Source organism: Littorina saxatilis, linkage group LG6, assembly GCF_037325665.1.
Source record: "Littorina saxatilis isolate snail1 linkage group LG6, US_GU_Lsax_2.0, whole genome shotgun sequence".
Taxonomy (NCBI): domain Eukaryota; kingdom Metazoa; phylum Mollusca; class Gastropoda; order Littorinimorpha; family Littorinidae; genus Littorina; species Littorina saxatilis.
The window spans coordinates 34057972-34076298 of record NC_090250.1 but is presented as its reverse complement, the minus strand read 5'-3'; the positions used below and the strand labels follow the sequence as shown (position 1 = coordinate 34076298).

The 18327-nt window shown below is 40.5% G+C and overlaps 1 protein-coding gene across 1 annotated transcript in view; it reads left to right on the top strand.

The window, feature by feature from the left end:
- The window catches only part of LOC138967991 (uncharacterized), a 137391-nt gene that overhangs the window by 910 nt on the left and 118154 nt on the right, over positions 1 to 18327 (top strand). The window contains exons 2-16 of the mRNA XM_070340552.1: positions 1654 to 1742; positions 2757 to 2867; positions 3992 to 4108; positions 4972 to 5128; positions 5554 to 5732; positions 6779 to 6901; positions 7903 to 8012; positions 9683 to 9886; positions 10345 to 10456; positions 12640 to 12753; positions 13053 to 13141; positions 14158 to 14367; positions 15348 to 15498; positions 16758 to 16886; positions 17749 to 17825. Coding sequence (XP_070196653.1) covers positions 1654 to 1742; positions 2757 to 2867; positions 3992 to 4108; positions 4972 to 5128; positions 5554 to 5732; positions 6779 to 6901; positions 7903 to 8012; positions 9683 to 9886; positions 10345 to 10456; positions 12640 to 12753; positions 13053 to 13141; positions 14158 to 14367; positions 15348 to 15498; positions 16758 to 16886; positions 17749 to 17825 — 1972 coding nt within the window. The remainder of the gene's footprint in view (positions 1 to 1653; positions 1743 to 2756; positions 2868 to 3991; positions 4109 to 4971; positions 5129 to 5553; positions 5733 to 6778; positions 6902 to 7902; positions 8013 to 9682; positions 9887 to 10344; positions 10457 to 12639; positions 12754 to 13052; positions 13142 to 14157; positions 14368 to 15347; positions 15499 to 16757; positions 16887 to 17748; positions 17826 to 18327) is intronic.

Genomic DNA, 18327 nt, shown 5'->3' with positions numbered 1-18327 from the left:
ATTAGAAAAAAAAGTTTTAAAAAAAAGTGATTGCCTACCTTCCTACCCTATTTTTGGGGGCTATGTTACCTTAACCACACCTACATTTTTTTTTTGGGGGGGGGGGGGGGGGCCTTATGTATGTAGTATGTGTGTTCGTGTGTCTGTGTTTAGAGCGATTCAGAGAAAACTACTGGAGTGATCATCAGGAATCTTGACAAGAGAATTCCTGGGTATATGATACATCATGTATCCCCAGACTTTCCGATCAATTTTGATGACGTCATACATGTATCCAGCTTTTAGTGATAGTTGAGGCGGAACTGTCACGCCCTCATTTTTCAACTAAACTGATTGAAATTTTGGTCAAGCAATCTTTGACTCAGTCTGAACTTTGGGATTGCATTTCATCTTGGAAGGTTCAAAAATATGTAGATATGTTATATTTGCTTTAAAAACATGCTCAGAATTAAAGAAAATAGGTAGTGAGTATAATGTTTGTATTCTTCGAAGAGACGCGCAGGTTGGTTTTGGGGTTTTAATGTCCCTTCAGCAGATGCTAGCTGCTATTCGAGACCGAGGAGACGAGCAGGAACCGTCTCAGTCTTCGGGTATGGTTAGCCGAGACTATCTGAATGTAGTCTCGCCAATGACTGGTTTTGGAAGTTTTATGCCTACAGATTGACTAATTGTTTTTATATTGCTTCACGCAATGTGTTTCTTTTATGGATAGGGGGATTTACGTATGATTTTGGTCAAAGTTACAACTCCTATAAATGCCTTTAAGATTTGCTTTCTCAGATTCATAGTAGAAATAATAAGTTAGGTTTGTTTAATGGCCCCCCAACAAAATTTCAATGTTTCTGATTCCCTGACCGACCCTGTTTTATCCTCCTGACCCTAGAACGTTTATAGACCTGTCAAAAAAGAAGATATTAATTAACAATGACAAAACTTGATGTTGCAGTCTTTGCAACTGCAAGGAAACTAGTATAACTCTTCTCGCTCGATTTCCAGCCAATGAACAGCCAGATGTCACGTGCCAGTGTAAATAAAAATGAAAAGATTAATTTTTTTTTTAAAGATTACAAGCCTACTGACTCTATTTATTTTGGCCTTGTCATCAGGAACAAAAAAATGTTTCCTCACTCTCTGTAATTTATTGCAATGTTAGTACATGATGATGCAGTATATGCACTATATATACATATTTATTGATCATTCTGAGCTGTCTAGACCTTGTACTTGGATGTTCCCCTTTTGTAAAAAAAACCTTTTCATTCATTATCACATTTCTTTCCCCCAAATCAATTTGAACCGCTATCTGTAATAATTTAGATGTAAAGAATCTTTATGAGGTCTTGATTTTGACGATGGCATAATAATGACTACTAAAAGCTCCCTCAAACAAACTTACACCAGTGCCTGAATGTAGGTGTAGATATTGCACTTGAGCGTTCCTACTGCTACATGTATTCATGAATATTAAATCAATCATAGTTATAAAAGAAAACAAGTCGCATGGAGCAAAATTGATACATTTAGTCAAAACTGAACGCACTGTGTACTGCGGCATTTCACAATAGCTTTGCCCATGTTGCGGAAAATTTGACTAAATGTGAAAAGATAGATGCAACATGGAAGCACCTGCAATCAGTTGTGATTGGTGTGCAGAGAAGGACTGGGGAGAGGTGACATTTGATGCAGAGGAAGCGTTCACCACTGGCTACATTCCTTTGGACAAACTGCAAGCGGAACTTAAGGTTGGAACATTGACGATGACAGTGTTGATGTACCTTAAGACTTTGTCCCGCTGCTCAGTCTTGCATTCTTTCAGCTAACACTAAGAGCAACCCTCCTTTTAAGATCCTCTAGTTGAAGCTCCCCCCCCCCCCCCCCAAACACACACATCTTATTTTATTTTTTAAATAACTTGCCTTAAAAAGTCTCCAAATGTACCCCTCTTCTTTTAGGCTAGCTCTCTCTTTTAAAATCTGTTGTTGTTGTTGTTGTTGTTGTTGTTGTTGTTGTTGTTGTTGTTGTTGTTGTTGTTGTTGCAGTCAGCTTTTAAGGGGGCTCCACTGGTGTTTTTTCGTATGCATAATATTTGCTTTTTTTTTTTAAGGCCCTTAAAAAGACCTGTGCAAATGTACTCCCATTGTAATGCTCTCTCTCTTGTAAGACCCAGTGTTCTCCGGGTTTTGGCAGTCATGCTGTTTAAAAGGGGGGTTCCACTGCTTTTTTATGTTACAATGTTTGCATTTCTGTTTGTCTTAGGTTAATTGTTTGAAGCTATAAACTCATGCATTCTAAACTGCAACCTTGTGTTGAAGATTGAAAATGTTGTACAACCTTTTTTTTTTTTTTAATTTCCAACAGCTGCATTCACATACAATGTATTCAGATTATAATCACATTAGTAAGCATTTTTCAAAAGCAATTATTTTGGAAAAGCATTGCTGGCATTATTGTTTAAGATAATTCTGTTTGTATGTGTAAGTTAGTGACATCTGACTGCATGTCTCAAGTACCTGGTGAACCAAAAGTCATGCCCAATGGTACCTCCCTTGAAAGGACACCTGTCTTGTCTTTGTCAATCATTTTCATCTTAACATACCTTACAGGCCACCTGCATTGTAGGGACACTTTTGGCTCATCCCAATGGTGTCCTTTTATTGCACCCAGTGTGTATCAAAATATGGAATCATAAAAGAATTCTTTTTTCTTCTGCACTCCCATGTTATAAAATAATAAGACTTAAAAAATCTTGTTTTCAGGCTTTAGCAACCGCCAAGAAAGAAGCAGAAGTAAAATGCATCAACTTCAGAGCCAACGGGTACTGCACAGATGCTGTGCTCAAGTGTATTGCTTCTTCACTCAATCTGCAGGTACATCATTGATTAGTCACATCATTGATTGATTATTTGATAATAATAAATAATAATGATAAAAATAATAATGATAATGACAGCTTATATAGAGCGAAACACAGTAATCTATGCTCTCCGCGCTTTACATATTATATTACACTGCAGGTGTTAAACAGATGCATATATACATGTACAACCTTTTTTTTTCCCCTGTGTAAACCATGTCAACCATTCAATCCACAATCCCAGATCTGGCCTGGCTTTTGGGGTATGACCTGCAATCCCTCTGCTTGGACATAGTGGCAACTGTATAATAAATGATCAACAGCTTTTATTTGTGCTTTCTGTGCAGAGTGGAAATGTGTTGATGAATTGATTTATTTACAGTCTCTTCAGCAATCTGTGGAATTAATTCATCAAACGTGTTTTTCTCTGCACGGGAAGCAATCATATAGAACGATATTTTGACTAAAGACTACAGTTGAATTTAAAATAATTTTTTTAATAAGGATTAATGATTTTCTAACTGCATATACATGTACAACCTTTTTTTTTCCCTGCATATTTATTAATCTTTATTTCAAAAATGAATTTAAATTCAACTGTAGTTTTTTGTCAAAATATCGTTCTATATGATTGTAGATAAAAGTCTTGTGTATCTTTGTGCCAAATATTAAGCATTTCTGATGTAAGATATGTTGCTGTAAAACCGTTTCCTAGAAATCCAATATGGCACCGTGTATGCCAGTTTCCATAGCAATGGCAATCTATGTCCTTTAGTTTTCACAATTTTTTCATTTCTTTACATGAGTCACTTCAAAAACTACCCAGAAAACTAAGTTACTTCGTATATTTTCCATGTTTCATTTTGGTCATTCTAGTGCCGCTCATTGCCTTAACACATGAATGTGCATTGGAAACTACTTCTTTAAAGCTTTTGACGATGACGTTAAATTCTTAAGGGTATAACAAGCATGGTTTTGTACATTTTGATATATTTGTCTGTATGGGGGGGGGGGGGGTGGTAGTTTTCTTTCCAAGCCACTCAAACACTGATTAACTTGCAACGTTTGTATATATAGTGCACTAACGAGGAGAAGGAGTTGTGTTTTAACTTGAGCGTTGACTGGGTGTGCATGCAGGGCTTTGGCGCCAACCTGAAGGAGATCAACCTGCTAGGATGCAGCCTGCTCACAGACTCTGGCCTCAACTGGTTGGCGCAACTTCTCAATCAAAGAACACTTGCCTCTCCAGTCTCTGTAAGTTTACTTCAGCTCAGATTTGAACACTTCTGTTTTGTATGTGTTACAGAGTGCTGAAATCTCATGAAATCTCTAGAAGTAAAAGTAATCTGATTAGGGGTTAGATGAGACTGAATTAGTAGCCCATCCAAAGAAGTGTGTTTTGCCAAAACAAAGGCCAATAAGAGTTTTTAACATGAGAACACAGATCTAAAGATGTCTGGACACCCAGCATTATTGCTGCCCTGAAGCGGATGTTACACACAGATCCGCAGGGGATAACCTATTTATTTAATTTTTTCCCAATTTTTTTTTTTTTTTATCAACAAAAAAGGCAATCTTATGCTACAGTTTGGTCAGGTTTTGATCTCTCTGATAATCTGTTTAGGCCACAAAAAAAATAGGTCTGTTTACGGTAACAAAGGCCAAAAAAATAGGGTCGGTAGGTCGGGATTTTTTTTTTTATTTTATCATTTTTTTTCCAAAAAACCATATTTTTACGTTATTTTGCAAAAAAAACAAATTTTTTATTTTTTTTTCCCAAATGCCAAAAAAAAGTCTAGGGTCGCGCGAAAAAAATAGGGTCGGTCGGGATACCGTAAACAGACTATTATTTTTTTTTGCCTTACGCAAAGCGAGTAATTAATGCACTGCATAGTTCTGTCAAAATGATTCCATTTATTTCACAACCGTTTGATTTAGAATAACATCAATACACTTTTACATTCTGAATGTGAATAGCATTGGTTGCTGGGTGGATAACATGAATACACACCCCTTCTATTTTTCATTGACTGCAACTCCCATGTGCACTCGGGTATTTGCGCAAGTAGGCTTTTTTGTGTAGGGCTGTTTTGTTATAGTTATTGAACTGTTTGCAGATCAGACTGGACGGTTGTACCAAAGTGACGGACTGTGGGTTGGCCACACTCAAGGCCTCCTGTCCAGACAGTTACCTCAGTGCCATGGCAACGTCCGTCGCTCACAATCGATACCTGGCAACTGCCAGTGGATGCCCTATGCTCATGGATGCTTCAAGTTAGTGATTATTCTTGTTTTCCTTTGTGTTCTTTTTGATATTTTTTTCTTTTTATTCAGCATAACTGTCTTCAATCAAATTGATGTGATTATGTGTATTTTGATAGTATTATTGTTATGCAATGCAATTAATGTTCACGTGTGTGTTTTTCTTTCCTTCGTCGGTATTTGCTGTTAACTTCATTATTTGGTGCATTTAGGGGAAAAGAAATATGAATGCACGCTTGTCGTATCACTGTAAAATGTGTTCAGATATGCATGTGTGTGTTTGTATGTGTGTGTGTGCGCATGTGTGTGCGTGTGTGCATGCATACATGCGTTTGTGTGTGTGACCATAGCGTTTGAAACTTGCACACAAGTTCTTCAACTTGTTTAACAAAGAGACAACACACAAAATAATACTGAGAATGCTAAACTCTTTCCAGGTCACAGTGTGGAGAAACAGAAAAAAGCACAGGTTCTGATCGTGCCACTGAAGACAAACACCAGCACTGCCCGCTACCTTCCTGATAAAAGCACCGCCTCACGACAGCCCTTGCATTATGTCAAGGAAGCAACTCTGAAAGACTGGACTGTCAACCTCTTGGAGACTGACCCACAGACTGTAAGTGGCTGCATGAAATGGCTTAGTGGGTATCGTGGAACCCACCCTTTTAAGACCGTAAAAACCGGTACCGTTGGCCTAGTGGTATGGCGTCCGCCCCGTGATCGGGAGGTCGTGGGTTCGAACCCCGGCCGGGTCATACCTAAGACTTTAAAATTGGCAATCTAGTGGCTGCTCCGCCTGGCGTCTGGCATTATGGGGTTAGTGCTAGGACTTTTTGGTCCGGTGTCAGAATAATGTGACTGGGTGAGACATGAAGCCTGTGCTGCGACTTCTGTCTTGTGTGTGGCGCACGTTATATGTCAAAGCAGCACTGCCCGGATATGGCCCTTCGTGGTCGGCTGGGCGTTAAGCAAACAAACAAACAAACAAAAGACCGTAAAATTCTCAGAAAATGAGGTCTTAAAAAGGAAAAAGTGTGGTCTTCAAAGAAAGGGGTTTCCACTGTACAAATTATATGCTGTCATGTGCGTGGCCGTTTAGTTACTGTAGTCATACTGTTTGTCTCTGGGTCAAAGTTGTGCCTCATAGTCCGAAAAATATATAATTTATTGAAGGAATGGTTGGCAAGAGTGGTGAACTGTTGAGGAATTCTCGTTTTGTACCCAATCCGAAAATTTCATACCACCGTTTGAATACCCATAAGGCAATGCTTCCTTCCACCTACAACTGGTCAACAAGAAAGAACACGTCCACTCAGTTGGGTTGTTAGCACACGCAAATTCAGAACATAAATGGTTTTATGGGAAACCATAAACAGTACTTTTTACATTTCGTCAGAATTTGACTAAATGTACTTTGATATACTGGGAATTGAGACAAGCATGAGGGTGTATGTGTGTGTGTGTATGTGAGTATGTTCGTGGGTGGGACAGCCGCTTTTTTCTTGGGTTGTCATTAGAATGTTGCGTTGTTTTGATTTAGGATTGCTGTCATCCTCCATCCCTTAAAAAGGGTCACAGCTAGGATTAAACTTGAAACTTGTGTGTGTGTGTGTTGTGTTTTGATAATACACCAACACATTGTGTCTCTTCCTGTGTCGGCAGCCTCTGTTCGAGCACCTTGTGTCACCCAACCTGACTCAGGTCATCATTCCCTTCAGCAGCACTTGTGAGCCGGCTGACGTGAGGAACCACATTGCTGACACCATCTCTCTCGTTCTCAGCAAGGTGAGTTGTCAAAAAAGGGATCAAAGTAATTAATATGATGAATAGAAATTACAGTATGCCTTGCGCTGCCAAGCCTAGTGCTTCAAACAATCTTGCGCTTAGTGTAACTGTTTATTCAGTGGGTTTGAGAGAGTCTGGGGTGAAGAGTGAGGGGGGGAGGGGGTAAAGTCTGTGAGGGAGTAGAGCATTAGTTTATTCAATGTTAGTATCATGACATATATGGAAAATTTGACATTCAGAATCCGTACTCAAGCATATAGCTTATATTAGCGACTTCAAAGTCATTGAGTCAAGCGAAGGTGCTGCTTGGTGAAAAGCAGAATTTATGCACATCAATCAATCAATCAATCAATGAGGCTTATATCGCGCATATTCCGTGGGTACAGTTCTAGGCGCTCTGCAGTGATGCCGTGTGAGATGAAATTTTATACGGCCAGTAGATTGCAGCCATTTCGGCGCATATTTACCTTTCACGGCCTATTATTCCAAGTCACACGGGTATAGGTAGACAATTATTAACTGTGCCTAAGTAATTTTGCCAGGAAAGACCCTTTTGTCAATCGTGGGATCTTTAACGTGCACACCTAATGTAGTGTACACGGGGGGAGGGTTCGGACACCGAAGAGAGTCTGCACACAAAGTTGACTCTGAAATAAATTTCCGCCGAACCTGGGATCGAACTCACGCTGAAAGCGGCCAACTGAATACAAATCCAGCGCGCTACCAACTGAGCTATATCCCCGCCCCACATGATAATTTGCACAAAGAAATTCTGTTCATGGTTAACGAATGGAGAGGAAGATTTTGTTTGTGATGTTGGGACTGCATTTCGTACTTCGTCAAGTAAGTGTAAGCAAAAATACCATTCATGTTACATGATGTGTAATATCGGTGAGTGTCTTAATTGACACTTCATGAAACGTTGCTGTGTTATATCAATGAGTGTCTTCATGCACACTTCAGCTTAAACTAACTTGTCGGTGGTGATGCATTTTTTTCAGGAAACAATCAACCCAAAGCACCCTTCCCACTGTGCGAGTCCTGTGGGGACGGGTTTTGTGTATCCTAACTTGGTGCACTTTTGTCATCTATCAGACGACGGACTTTTCCAGTAAGTAGCTTGTCAACCGGTTTTTTTCTGTTTCCTGATTTAACTCTTGTGTGGTAACATGCAGCTTAATATAGAAGTACAGTGGAACCCCCTTTTAAGACCCCCTAATATAAGACTTCCTCCCTTTTAAGACCTTAAGTTTTTTCACATTTTCTGTTCATAACCCCTGTAAATTTACCTCCATTTTAAGACTCCCTCCTTTTTAAGGCCTTCTTTTCTCAGATTTTTGGAGGTCTTAAAAGGGGGGTTCCACTGTAGATGGCTTTTTTTTTTTTTTTTTTTCATCAACAATTATAACGTAAAAATCTTTGGTTATACTGTGTTGATTGTTTATCTCATCCTTTTGCATTTCCTTGCCATCTTTTTGGGCCATTTTTTCGCAGAGCTTTCAGTCAATCTATTTGTTATGTATTACAATTATACAGTGCACCCATAAGATCATGTTTAAATCAAGTGCCTATGGTTAACTGTCAATCGCTAGTCCAGCACCAGACAGGTAATGTCCTTATTGTCTTTTATTGAGAATAGTCTTGAACTATAGCCAGCAGTTTCCTGCTCTTTCTAACTTGGCATTCCATCTCCAAGCAGAACACTTCCTCCCTTCCTCTTGTGTACTTTCTATTAACATAATATAAAAAATGCAACTGCAGTATTAGTTCTCGTGTTGTGTATTATGACTGAGTGAGAGATAATTCCCCAAGAACACAACACTACATGTATTTAAGTTTCTTATTTACTGAAGTCTACATCTGGGGTTTGACTTAACATATTCTTGTAAAAGTCTGGTGTATATAGGCAGGTGTCTTTTTTCTTTCTCTCGAATTTGTCTTGTCTGGTAGAATGTGAAGACCTTTTTATGTTCTATTCAGGCGGCTGTTTTTAAACGAGTTAATTCAGTTACATGTTGGCATACAAGTTGCAAATGTGTGTCTCTAGTATTAACTGCAACTGAATCGACTTCAACTGCATCTAGAATGTTTAATAGCATGTCTGATGCAGTGATTTGAACATGTTTAAAAAATATTATAGGCTTTGCTAGTTTCTGTGTCCTTCGAATGTTCCGTTGATTTGACTGGACTTGGTTTAAATGTCATTGGTGATCTCCTTATTACCAGTCTGTTTTGACTGATAGTTATTTTCTATACTGCTCGTCAGAAGATTTTTTGTGTGTGTATACCTTTTCATTTTCATTAGTTTGGACGGTTTATGTGATCAGTGAATTTTTCCATGCAAACAAATTTGACTTTGAGTGAGAAACGCTGATACCAGTGACTGTCATTTGCAGGGGTAATTCTGGTAGTGACTAGTATTAACAGGCATGGGAATTGAAAAAAGTAAAAAAGGCTGAAAATGTGTAAGTAATAGCAAAGTCGACGACGCGAAGCGCCTAGCCCTGCTTGGGGGGTTCGGGGGCATGCCCCCCCCTCACCCCCCCGAATTGTTTTTCTCCAAAGAACCCAAATGGTGCAATTTGGTGTCATCTGAGCTCCATGTTTGCCATTAAATTCAGTTTTTAGAACCATTTTTGCCTCCCCCATTTATTTTTTCGGCGGACACTTTTGCTTTTTCGGCGGAACAAAACAAAAAAATCGGCGGAAATTTGCCTTTTGGCGGACAATTCCCATGCCTGTATTAAGTTTTTAACAATAATTTTTCCCTTCCTTTTGCAGGAGTATGTCAGACTCTGAACACGTGCTGGGCATGATTGTGTCTCGGCAGCCGCTGAGTCGCAGCAACCCGATCTACGAGGTTGAGTGCCTGGGGGAGACAAAACCAGAGGAAACTGGTTTGGTTGTGGGCGTGATGCATGACATCTTGATGAGTGATCGTTTCCCCATGGAGTCCAAGGAACGCAACGGTGGAGCTGTTGAAAGGTACGCTCGATGTGTAGCTATATATAAACTTGAAAAATAAGATAGTTAAAACATACAATGTACTTGTAAAATAATGGTGCTAAAATTAGTGGATTTTTTATCCATAGAGTAAATGCATTATTCCTGAGTGATTTGAAACCAAGTAGACTCTTTTATCATGAGAATCATGACATGGTGTAAAAGCTTAGTTTTGTGGGAATCAACTTACTTGGTTTGTTACACAGTTTTCTGAAAATATTAATGAATATAAACATCATCAGTTCATTAATTTTCACCTAGTAATTAATCTTTTCTTTTTTTTTTAATCTTGATTTTGTGCTGATTTGCATATAAGGGATTTTGTACATTTCTGTGTAAATGTTGGTTTGCTATGCATTATTGTCTGCTTTGTGATTTGTTTATGGGACTTAATGCACTAAAGAAAAGATATTTATTATTACTGTGATGACTTTAATCAGGTTTGAGTTGGAGCCTCATGCCGTGTTTGGTATTGGAGTGGAAGGGGAATGGTTGTCAGAGTATGTGCCAGCTGAGAGTGCCGAGTTCTACTTCACCAAGAACGGTGTCAAGGTAGGTGTCAATTGAGCAGCTTTCATATGCATGGGTTTGACTTTAAAGGCACCATCTTTCTCGTGGCTCACTATCACAGATCTGTCCAGGGTTTTACATGGGATAAGACCATCCTCCCACTTGGTCACATATCAAACATCAACCCCCTTTCTCCTTGCTGTGGTGAGTTGGAATCATACACAAATAAATCACAAAAACAAGTGGAGAGAGGGTCTTACCCAATGGCAAAGCCTGGCCAAATCTGAGACAATGAGCAGCACTGTTTCCATGGGAAGGAGTTTGCTTTAAACAAACTTGGTTAAGGTTCTATATGCCTTGTTAGTTGTGTGAAACAGTTTTCTTTATGAGAATGTCCTCTGTGTGTGTGTGTGTGTGTGTGTGTGTGTGTGTGTGTGTGTGTGTGTGTGTGTGTGTGTGTGTGTGTGTGTGTGTGTGTGTGTGTTTAAAATGTTTAAGCATTCACTTCTTTGCATTGTACCAGAATGCAGAAACTTTGCTGCAATACGCCAATAGGTTCAAAAACCTTCACATATAGAAGATGATGTGGTCCAGCAACATTTGCTACTTGCACATGAAATGCTGGGTTAATTTGAATATAAAGTTTATATGCCCATGATGTCATCCTGTTTTTAGACAAAAGATAACAACATAGTCCTAAGCGTCAGAAGAACTAGCTAGAATCATATTTAAAAGTACTGTATGTGGTTAAGAATATTATCACATCTTAAGGAAATAAAGCTTTATTTACAGGTGAGGTGTAGGAAAAAGAAATTGATATGTTTTGTCAAATGCTTCTATACAGTGAAACCTCCGTTTTACTACTTTCAAAAGTCTAAGAAAATAATTTCTTAAAAAGGAGGGATTTCTTAAACAGGAGGTAAATTTACAAAACCTATGAACAGAACATCTGGGTGGCCGAGTGGTAACGCACTTGCGCTCGGAAGCGAGAGGTTGCGAGTTCGACCCTAGGTCAGGGCGTTAGCAATTTTCTCCCCCCTTTCCTAACCTAGGTGGTGGGTTCAAGTGCTAGTCTTTCGGATGAGACGAAAAACCGAGGTCCCTTCGTGTACACTACATTGGGGTGTGCACGTTAAAGATCCCACAATTGACAAAAGGGTCTTTCCTGGCAAAATTGTATAGGCATAGATAAAAAATGGCCACCAAAATACCCGTGTGACTTGGAATAATAGGCCGTGAAAAGTAGGATATGCGCCGAAATGGCTGCGATCTGCTGGCCGATGTGAATGCGTGATGTATTGTGTAAAAAAAAAATCCATCTCACACGGCATAAATAAATCCCTGCGCCTTGAATATGTGCGCGATATAAATTGCATAAAATAAAAATAAAATAAAAAAATAGATCCCTGCGCTTGGAACTGTACCCACGGAATACGCGCGATATAAGCCTCATATTGATTGATTGATTGATTGATTGATTGATTGATCTGAGAAAGGAGGGTCTGAAAAGAAGGAAGGGGGTTCCACTGTACTTCACTGTGACAGATCTTTTAATTACAATTTACTACTTTATTGAAATTACAGGCAGAACCCCCCGCGGGTTAGGGGGAAGAGTTTACCCGATGCTCCCCAGCATGTCGTAAGAGGCGACTAACGGATTCTGTTTCTCCTTTTACCCTTGTTAAGTGTTTCTTGTATAGAATATAGTCAATTTTTGTAAAGATTTTAGTCAAGCAGTATGTAAGAAATGTTAAGTCCTTTGTACTGGAAACTTGCATTCTCCCAGTGAGGTAATATATTGTACTACGTTGCAAGCCCCTGGAGCAAATTTTTGATTAGTGCTTTTGTGAACAAGAAACAATTGACAAGTGGCTCTATCCCATCTCCCCCCTTTCCCCGTCGCGATATAACCTTCGTGGTTGAAAACGACGTTAAACACCAAATAAAGAAAGAAAGAAAGAAAAGGCAGTTCAACTGTGGTAACATTCAGTAGTACTACTACATCTGAAACCTTATGTGATTTGTGGTACTTTTGTCATGGACATTTGGCAGATTTAATTTTTGCAGGGAAGACGGAAATATTCTGTTAGAATAAAAAGACAATGTTTCTTTTGACGCCACGATTTTGTGCGAGGTACACAATCAAAAATTGATGATCTAAAACAAAGCCGGCATGTACATCATGACCATAGTGATCATGGCATTGTGTGTAATCTGTTGTGCAGGTGGAAGCGAAGAAGTCGAAAGAAAAGCCTCACATAGGAATGTACCCTATGCTGTCAGTGCTTGGCAAGTCTCAGGCTTCAGCGCGGATCAAAAACTTTCAATCCCCGCCTTTGGTAAGACCATATTTCTTCACTTACAAAATAACACCAGGAAAGAAGGAAGAAAGCACACAAGCTAGCTATGCTGGTCATAAACATTTCACACACCAGTAGTCTGAAATCTGTGAAAAATGTGTGCATGCAAGTTCTGGCTGTCCAAAAGCTTTATTATAATGCACATATGCATATATTAGCAAGCACTTCTGACTCAAAACCTCTAAATTGTAAATCAAAGGCCAGATTTTCATCGCAGAGTTTCTTAATAACAACAGCTTGTCTGAAAATGACACCAGTGTCTTTTTTCTCTCGCACAGGAACTGCTTCAAGAGTTTAAGAAGAAAGACCAGCGTCACTACTGGGAATTTACTGAAAACATGCTTCAAGATGAAAATGGCGTCATAAGGTACACTTGTGACAGTTGTGCTGGTGTTGGTGGGGATATTAACCAATAGAGTGAAACCCCCCTTTTAAGACCTCCAATAGTCCGAGGAAATCAGATCTTGAAAAGGATATCTAAGCATTCTTAAAAGGGAGGTAAATTAACAGAAAATCAAGCAGTTAAAGTCTTAAAAGGGGGTGTCTTAAGGGAGGTTCCACTGTACAAGGGATTTGTGAGGAGGGTTTGGGTTGAATACGAGAGAGAGAGAGAGAGAGAGAGAGAGAGAGAGAGAGAGAGAGAGATATGCTGAGAACGACTTTCTTGTCTTCTTTTGTCTTACTTAGTATCATCAAGCCGCTTGTACTTCCACCAGTTAATTCAGCAATTGATTTTGAGAATGAGTTTGAATTTATTACATGTTATGTGCAAGCCTGTGTGATCCGAGACAAAGGCAATGAAAGGAGTATGACAAAAGTCAAATTTAAGGGGCTTACTGTCCGTCAGGTCTAAGTGCCTATGTTGGACATGAGTTGGTTTATACGATTTGTTTGTTTGTTTGTTTGTTTGCTTAACACCCAGCCGACCACGAAGGGCCATATTAGGGCGGTGCTGCTTTGACATATAACGTGCGCCACACGCAAGACAGAAGTCGCAGCACAGGCTTCATGTCTTACCCTGTCGCATTATTCTGACACAGGACCAACCAGTCCTAGCACTAACCCCATAATGCCAGACGCCAGGCCACTAGATTGCCAATTTTAAAGTCTTAGGTATGACCCGGCTGGGGTTCGAACCCACGATCTCCCGATCACGGTGCGGACGCCTTACCACTAGGCCAACCGTGCCGGTGAAGTATGACTGTTGATTTTGTCTGTGGAATAGTTTCAGAAATGAAGTTTCAACTGTTTGTATCTTAAATCTGCCTTGAAAAGATTGAACACCTGAAGTTCACAGCAACCTCTTTACCTCCTTTTCTGCCTGAAGAACTTGTAAACTATATCTAAGAAACTGCCTTATGTTGTGTTTTTCTCTCCTTGCAGCTACTGTGACAATTACAACGCTTCAGGGCATGTTGGGCTGTTTGTGACAAGGGAGGGAATCAGCAAGACCAACCGCAGTTGCACAATAAAAGTTATTTCCCTTGGAAGGAGAGGGACAATAGCTTTGGGTGTCGGCCCTGAAAAATATCCAGTTGGGCAACAGCCAGGATGGAAAGAGAACTCAATTGCTTTTCATGGTGATGATGGCGGGTGAGTTTCCCCCCTTGTGATCAGTGTTTTGTTTTGGTTGTTTTGTGTATCGATCTCTGTATTTCAATCAATCAATCAATCAATCAATCAATATGAGGCTTATATCGCGCGTATTCCGTGGGTACAGCTCTAAGCGCAGGGATTTTTTTTTTTTTTTAATGCAATTTATATTGCGCACATATTCAAGGCGCAGGGATTTATTTATGCTGTGTGAGATGGAATTTTTTTACACAATACATCACGCATTCACATCGGCCAGCAGATCGCAGCCATTTCGGCGCATATCCTACTTTTCACGGCCTATTATTCCAAGTCACATGGGTATTTTGGTGGACATTTTTATCTATGCCTATACAATTTTGCCAGGAAAGACCCTTTTGTCAATCGTGGGATCTTTAACGTGCACACCCCAATGTAGTGTACACGAAGGGACCTCGGTTTTTCGTCTCATCCGAAAGACTGGCACTTGAACCCACCACCTAGGTTAGGAAAGGGGGGAGAAAATTGTTAACGCCCTGACCCAGGGTTGAACTCGCAACCTCTCGCTTCCGAGCACAAGTGCGTTACCACTCGACCACCCAGTCGTTACCACTCGGCCACCCAGTCGTTACCACTCGGCCACCCAGTCGTTACCACTCGGCCACCCAGTCGTTACCACTCGGCCACCCAGTCGTTACCACTCGGCCACCCAGTCGTTACCACTCGGCCACCCAGTCGTTACCACTCGGCCACCCAGTCGTTACCACTCGGCCACCCAGTCGTTACCACTCGGCCACCCAGTCGTTACCACTCGGCCACCCAGTCGTTACCACTCGGCCACCCAGTCGTTCCCACTCGACCACCCAGTATTTCAGGTCTTGTAACAAGAAAACAGCAGACTGGTTACTTTTTTCTCTCTTTATTTTTCTAGCAAATCCTGTATGGCAAATTTAGTATTTGTAATAATTTTCTTTTTAATTCTACACTCTGCTTTGCAACAGTGTTTACCTTAAATCGGGGTCCAAACTTGAGGTGGGCTCTGAAAGATGGAAGGTTGGCGATGAGGTCAAGGTCGTGGTGGATGGCTTTGAGGGAGATTACATCAGGTCAGGCGACGCACTCAAGATCTCCTTTTACCTCAATGGAAAACATGTAAGTTTACAGTAAATACCGGCCATCCTCCCTCCCCTTCCCTTCCCACTTGCACTCATACACTCTATCTTGGTAGTTCTACCAGTGCATTGTTTGTTTTTGCGTCTGTGTATGTATGTATGTATGTATGTGTGCATGCATGTGTGTGTGCGTGCGTGCATGTGAGGGCATGTGTGTGTGTGCGTTTGGGTTACGACACCAACAAGATAAGAGTGCGCAGAAAGTGGATTCTGAGAAATAAATCCCTCCAGGCATGGGAATTGTCCGCCAAACGACGGATTTCCGCCGAATTTGTTTTTTTGTTCCGCCGAAAATGCAAAAGTGTCCGCCGAAAAAATAAAGGGGGGAGGCACACAAAAAAAAGCACCAGTTACTTTGGCCTTTGCGCAAAAGCCCGCGAAAACTTTCCGTACTTTGTTCACGCACTGCTACCGCCCGCCTCAGTTACTTGAACTTGTATGTTTGAAAGTAAACCAGATTGCACAGATTGTGTTACAAGTTACATGTTCCTGTTTGTCTCAGATAATTTTTTTAACAAATTTAAACCATATAATACATGTATATATTTTTTCTTCAAAAAAAGCAAAAATTGGTACATTTTTGTACTAAAAACTCTGATTCTAAGAACAGAATTTAATGGCAAACTTGGAGCTCAGATGACACCAGATTGCACCATCTGGGTTCTTTGGAGAAAAAAATTTCCGGGGGGGCATGCCCCCGGACCCCCCTAGTAAGGATAGGCGCTTTGCGCCGTCGACATGACGCTTCGCGTCTTCAGTTATAAATTTTCCGCCTTTTTTACAATTTTCAATTCCCATGCCTGCTAACTCAACCTTCACTGATGCTGATGGGGTCTATGTCGACCAAAAGAGTGGGATTCCCTGTAGGTGGAGTTCCTGGAGGGGGATTCCCTGTATACAGGGAATCCCACAGGGTGGAGTTTTTCAATAAAACTTGCAAACCATACTCGAATTTCTAAGAAATATCAAAAAAGATTGAAAAACATCAAATTCTACCGATGTCGCCAAGCATCACGTGACTTTCAGCGATATCAGCGACACGCTACAGGAACTAAATCCTGTGGTATTCCCTGTATACAGGGAATTCCCCTCCAGAAACTCCACCTACAGGGAATCCCACTCTTTTGGTCGACATAGACCCCATCAGCTTTACTGATAGCAAGAAATCAAACATGTTACTGACTGATCTACGCTCCGTGCCTCCCGCCCTGTTTTGATACTTGATTCTGCTTGCCACAGGTCAAGTCGAAGCAGTACGACCTGAATTACACTGCTGCCAATGGCATTCGCTGCGTCTTCCTCATTGGCATGCACAGCACAGGAGAAAAGGCTCAGCTTCTCAACTACCGGCCTATGCACCTGCCTGTGGTATGTTTTTCTTCAGATGTCAGACCTGCGTCGTTGATCATTCTGTGCAAAGATGCAGAGAGACATCTGCCGCTGCAGAAAAAGTTATGTTTCTTTTTTTTAGAGATGGATAAATGTGTACTCTTCTTCAGTCATACACCAGGCGCTATCCGTCAATATGTAGCGCATACAATTGACGGGTAGCGTCAAAGATATTTCTAAGGTGAAATATCTTTGAAATATATTATCTCAGATTTATATCTGAGAGTATAAATGCTCTCAGATATATAGTATGCTCTTTTGTATATATCTGAGAGCATACAAAACACAAAAAGAGCATTTTGTGTGGTCTCAGAGATAAATTTGAAGCTGCTAGCAGGAGATGTATCCTGACTTTCTATGTCGATACAGTGCCCAGCATGGAAACAAAAACTTATCAGTAATGTGTCACGGAGATGAAGTGGTCCCTCTTGTACGTCCCCTTCCAACTTGAGCCAAATGCACCAGAAAATACTCTTGGTGTTTCTGTAGCCTAGCTAGCCTAGAACCCCCTTTAAAATGCCCCAATTTAAGACTCCGTTTGAGATCCCGTTTTCTCAGATTCTTCTGTTTATATAGCCTCTGTAAATTTACCCCCATTTCTAAGACCTGATTTTCTCAGATTTTGGGAGGTTTGAAATGGAGGGGAGGGGGGGAGGGGAGGTTACAGTACAGTTGTAGGTTGCTAGCTCAAAGCACAACCCTTTTTCATCCTGGGCTTTGGACAAGGCAACGGGGGTTTTGTCCAACAAACTTGGCTGCTGTAAACCGTTTGTGGATTGTGAAAACAATTATATATGTGTGAAACAGAATCCAAATGACTTGTGTTTATTTTTCCCTCCAGTCTCCAGAGAGAGGACAGCTGACAATGGGGCGGAGTAACTTTATCAACATCATGGATGACGGAACGCTTACATACAGGTAAAACCCTTGCTCTGACTTCTTTTCTCTCTGGTGTGGTGGAACCCTCTTTTAAGACCTAGCTTTCCGTTAGGCAAAAAAAAAAAAAAGTCTGTTTACAGTATCCCGACCGACCCTATTTTTTCGCGCAACCCTAGACTTTTTGGGGGCATTTGGGGGAGAGAAAAAAAAAGGTCTTTGTTTTTTGACAAAATAACTTAAAAATATGTTTTTTTGGAAAAAAAATAATAAATCCAGACCTACCAACCCTATTTTTGTTTTGCCTATGTTACCTTAAAAAGCCCTTTTTTTGTTGTTGTCCTTATCTGTTCACAACATCTTTAAATCTACCTCCGTTTTCAGACTCCTTCCCTTTGAAGAACTGATTTTATCCAACATTTTAAGATTTGAAAAGATGGGTTCTGCAGTACAGACCTCTGAAAGTCGTGTCCCAGTGCATTCAATTAACACAAACAGAGCATACGGTTGAATTACAGTGAACATTCCGGACACCATTTATGTA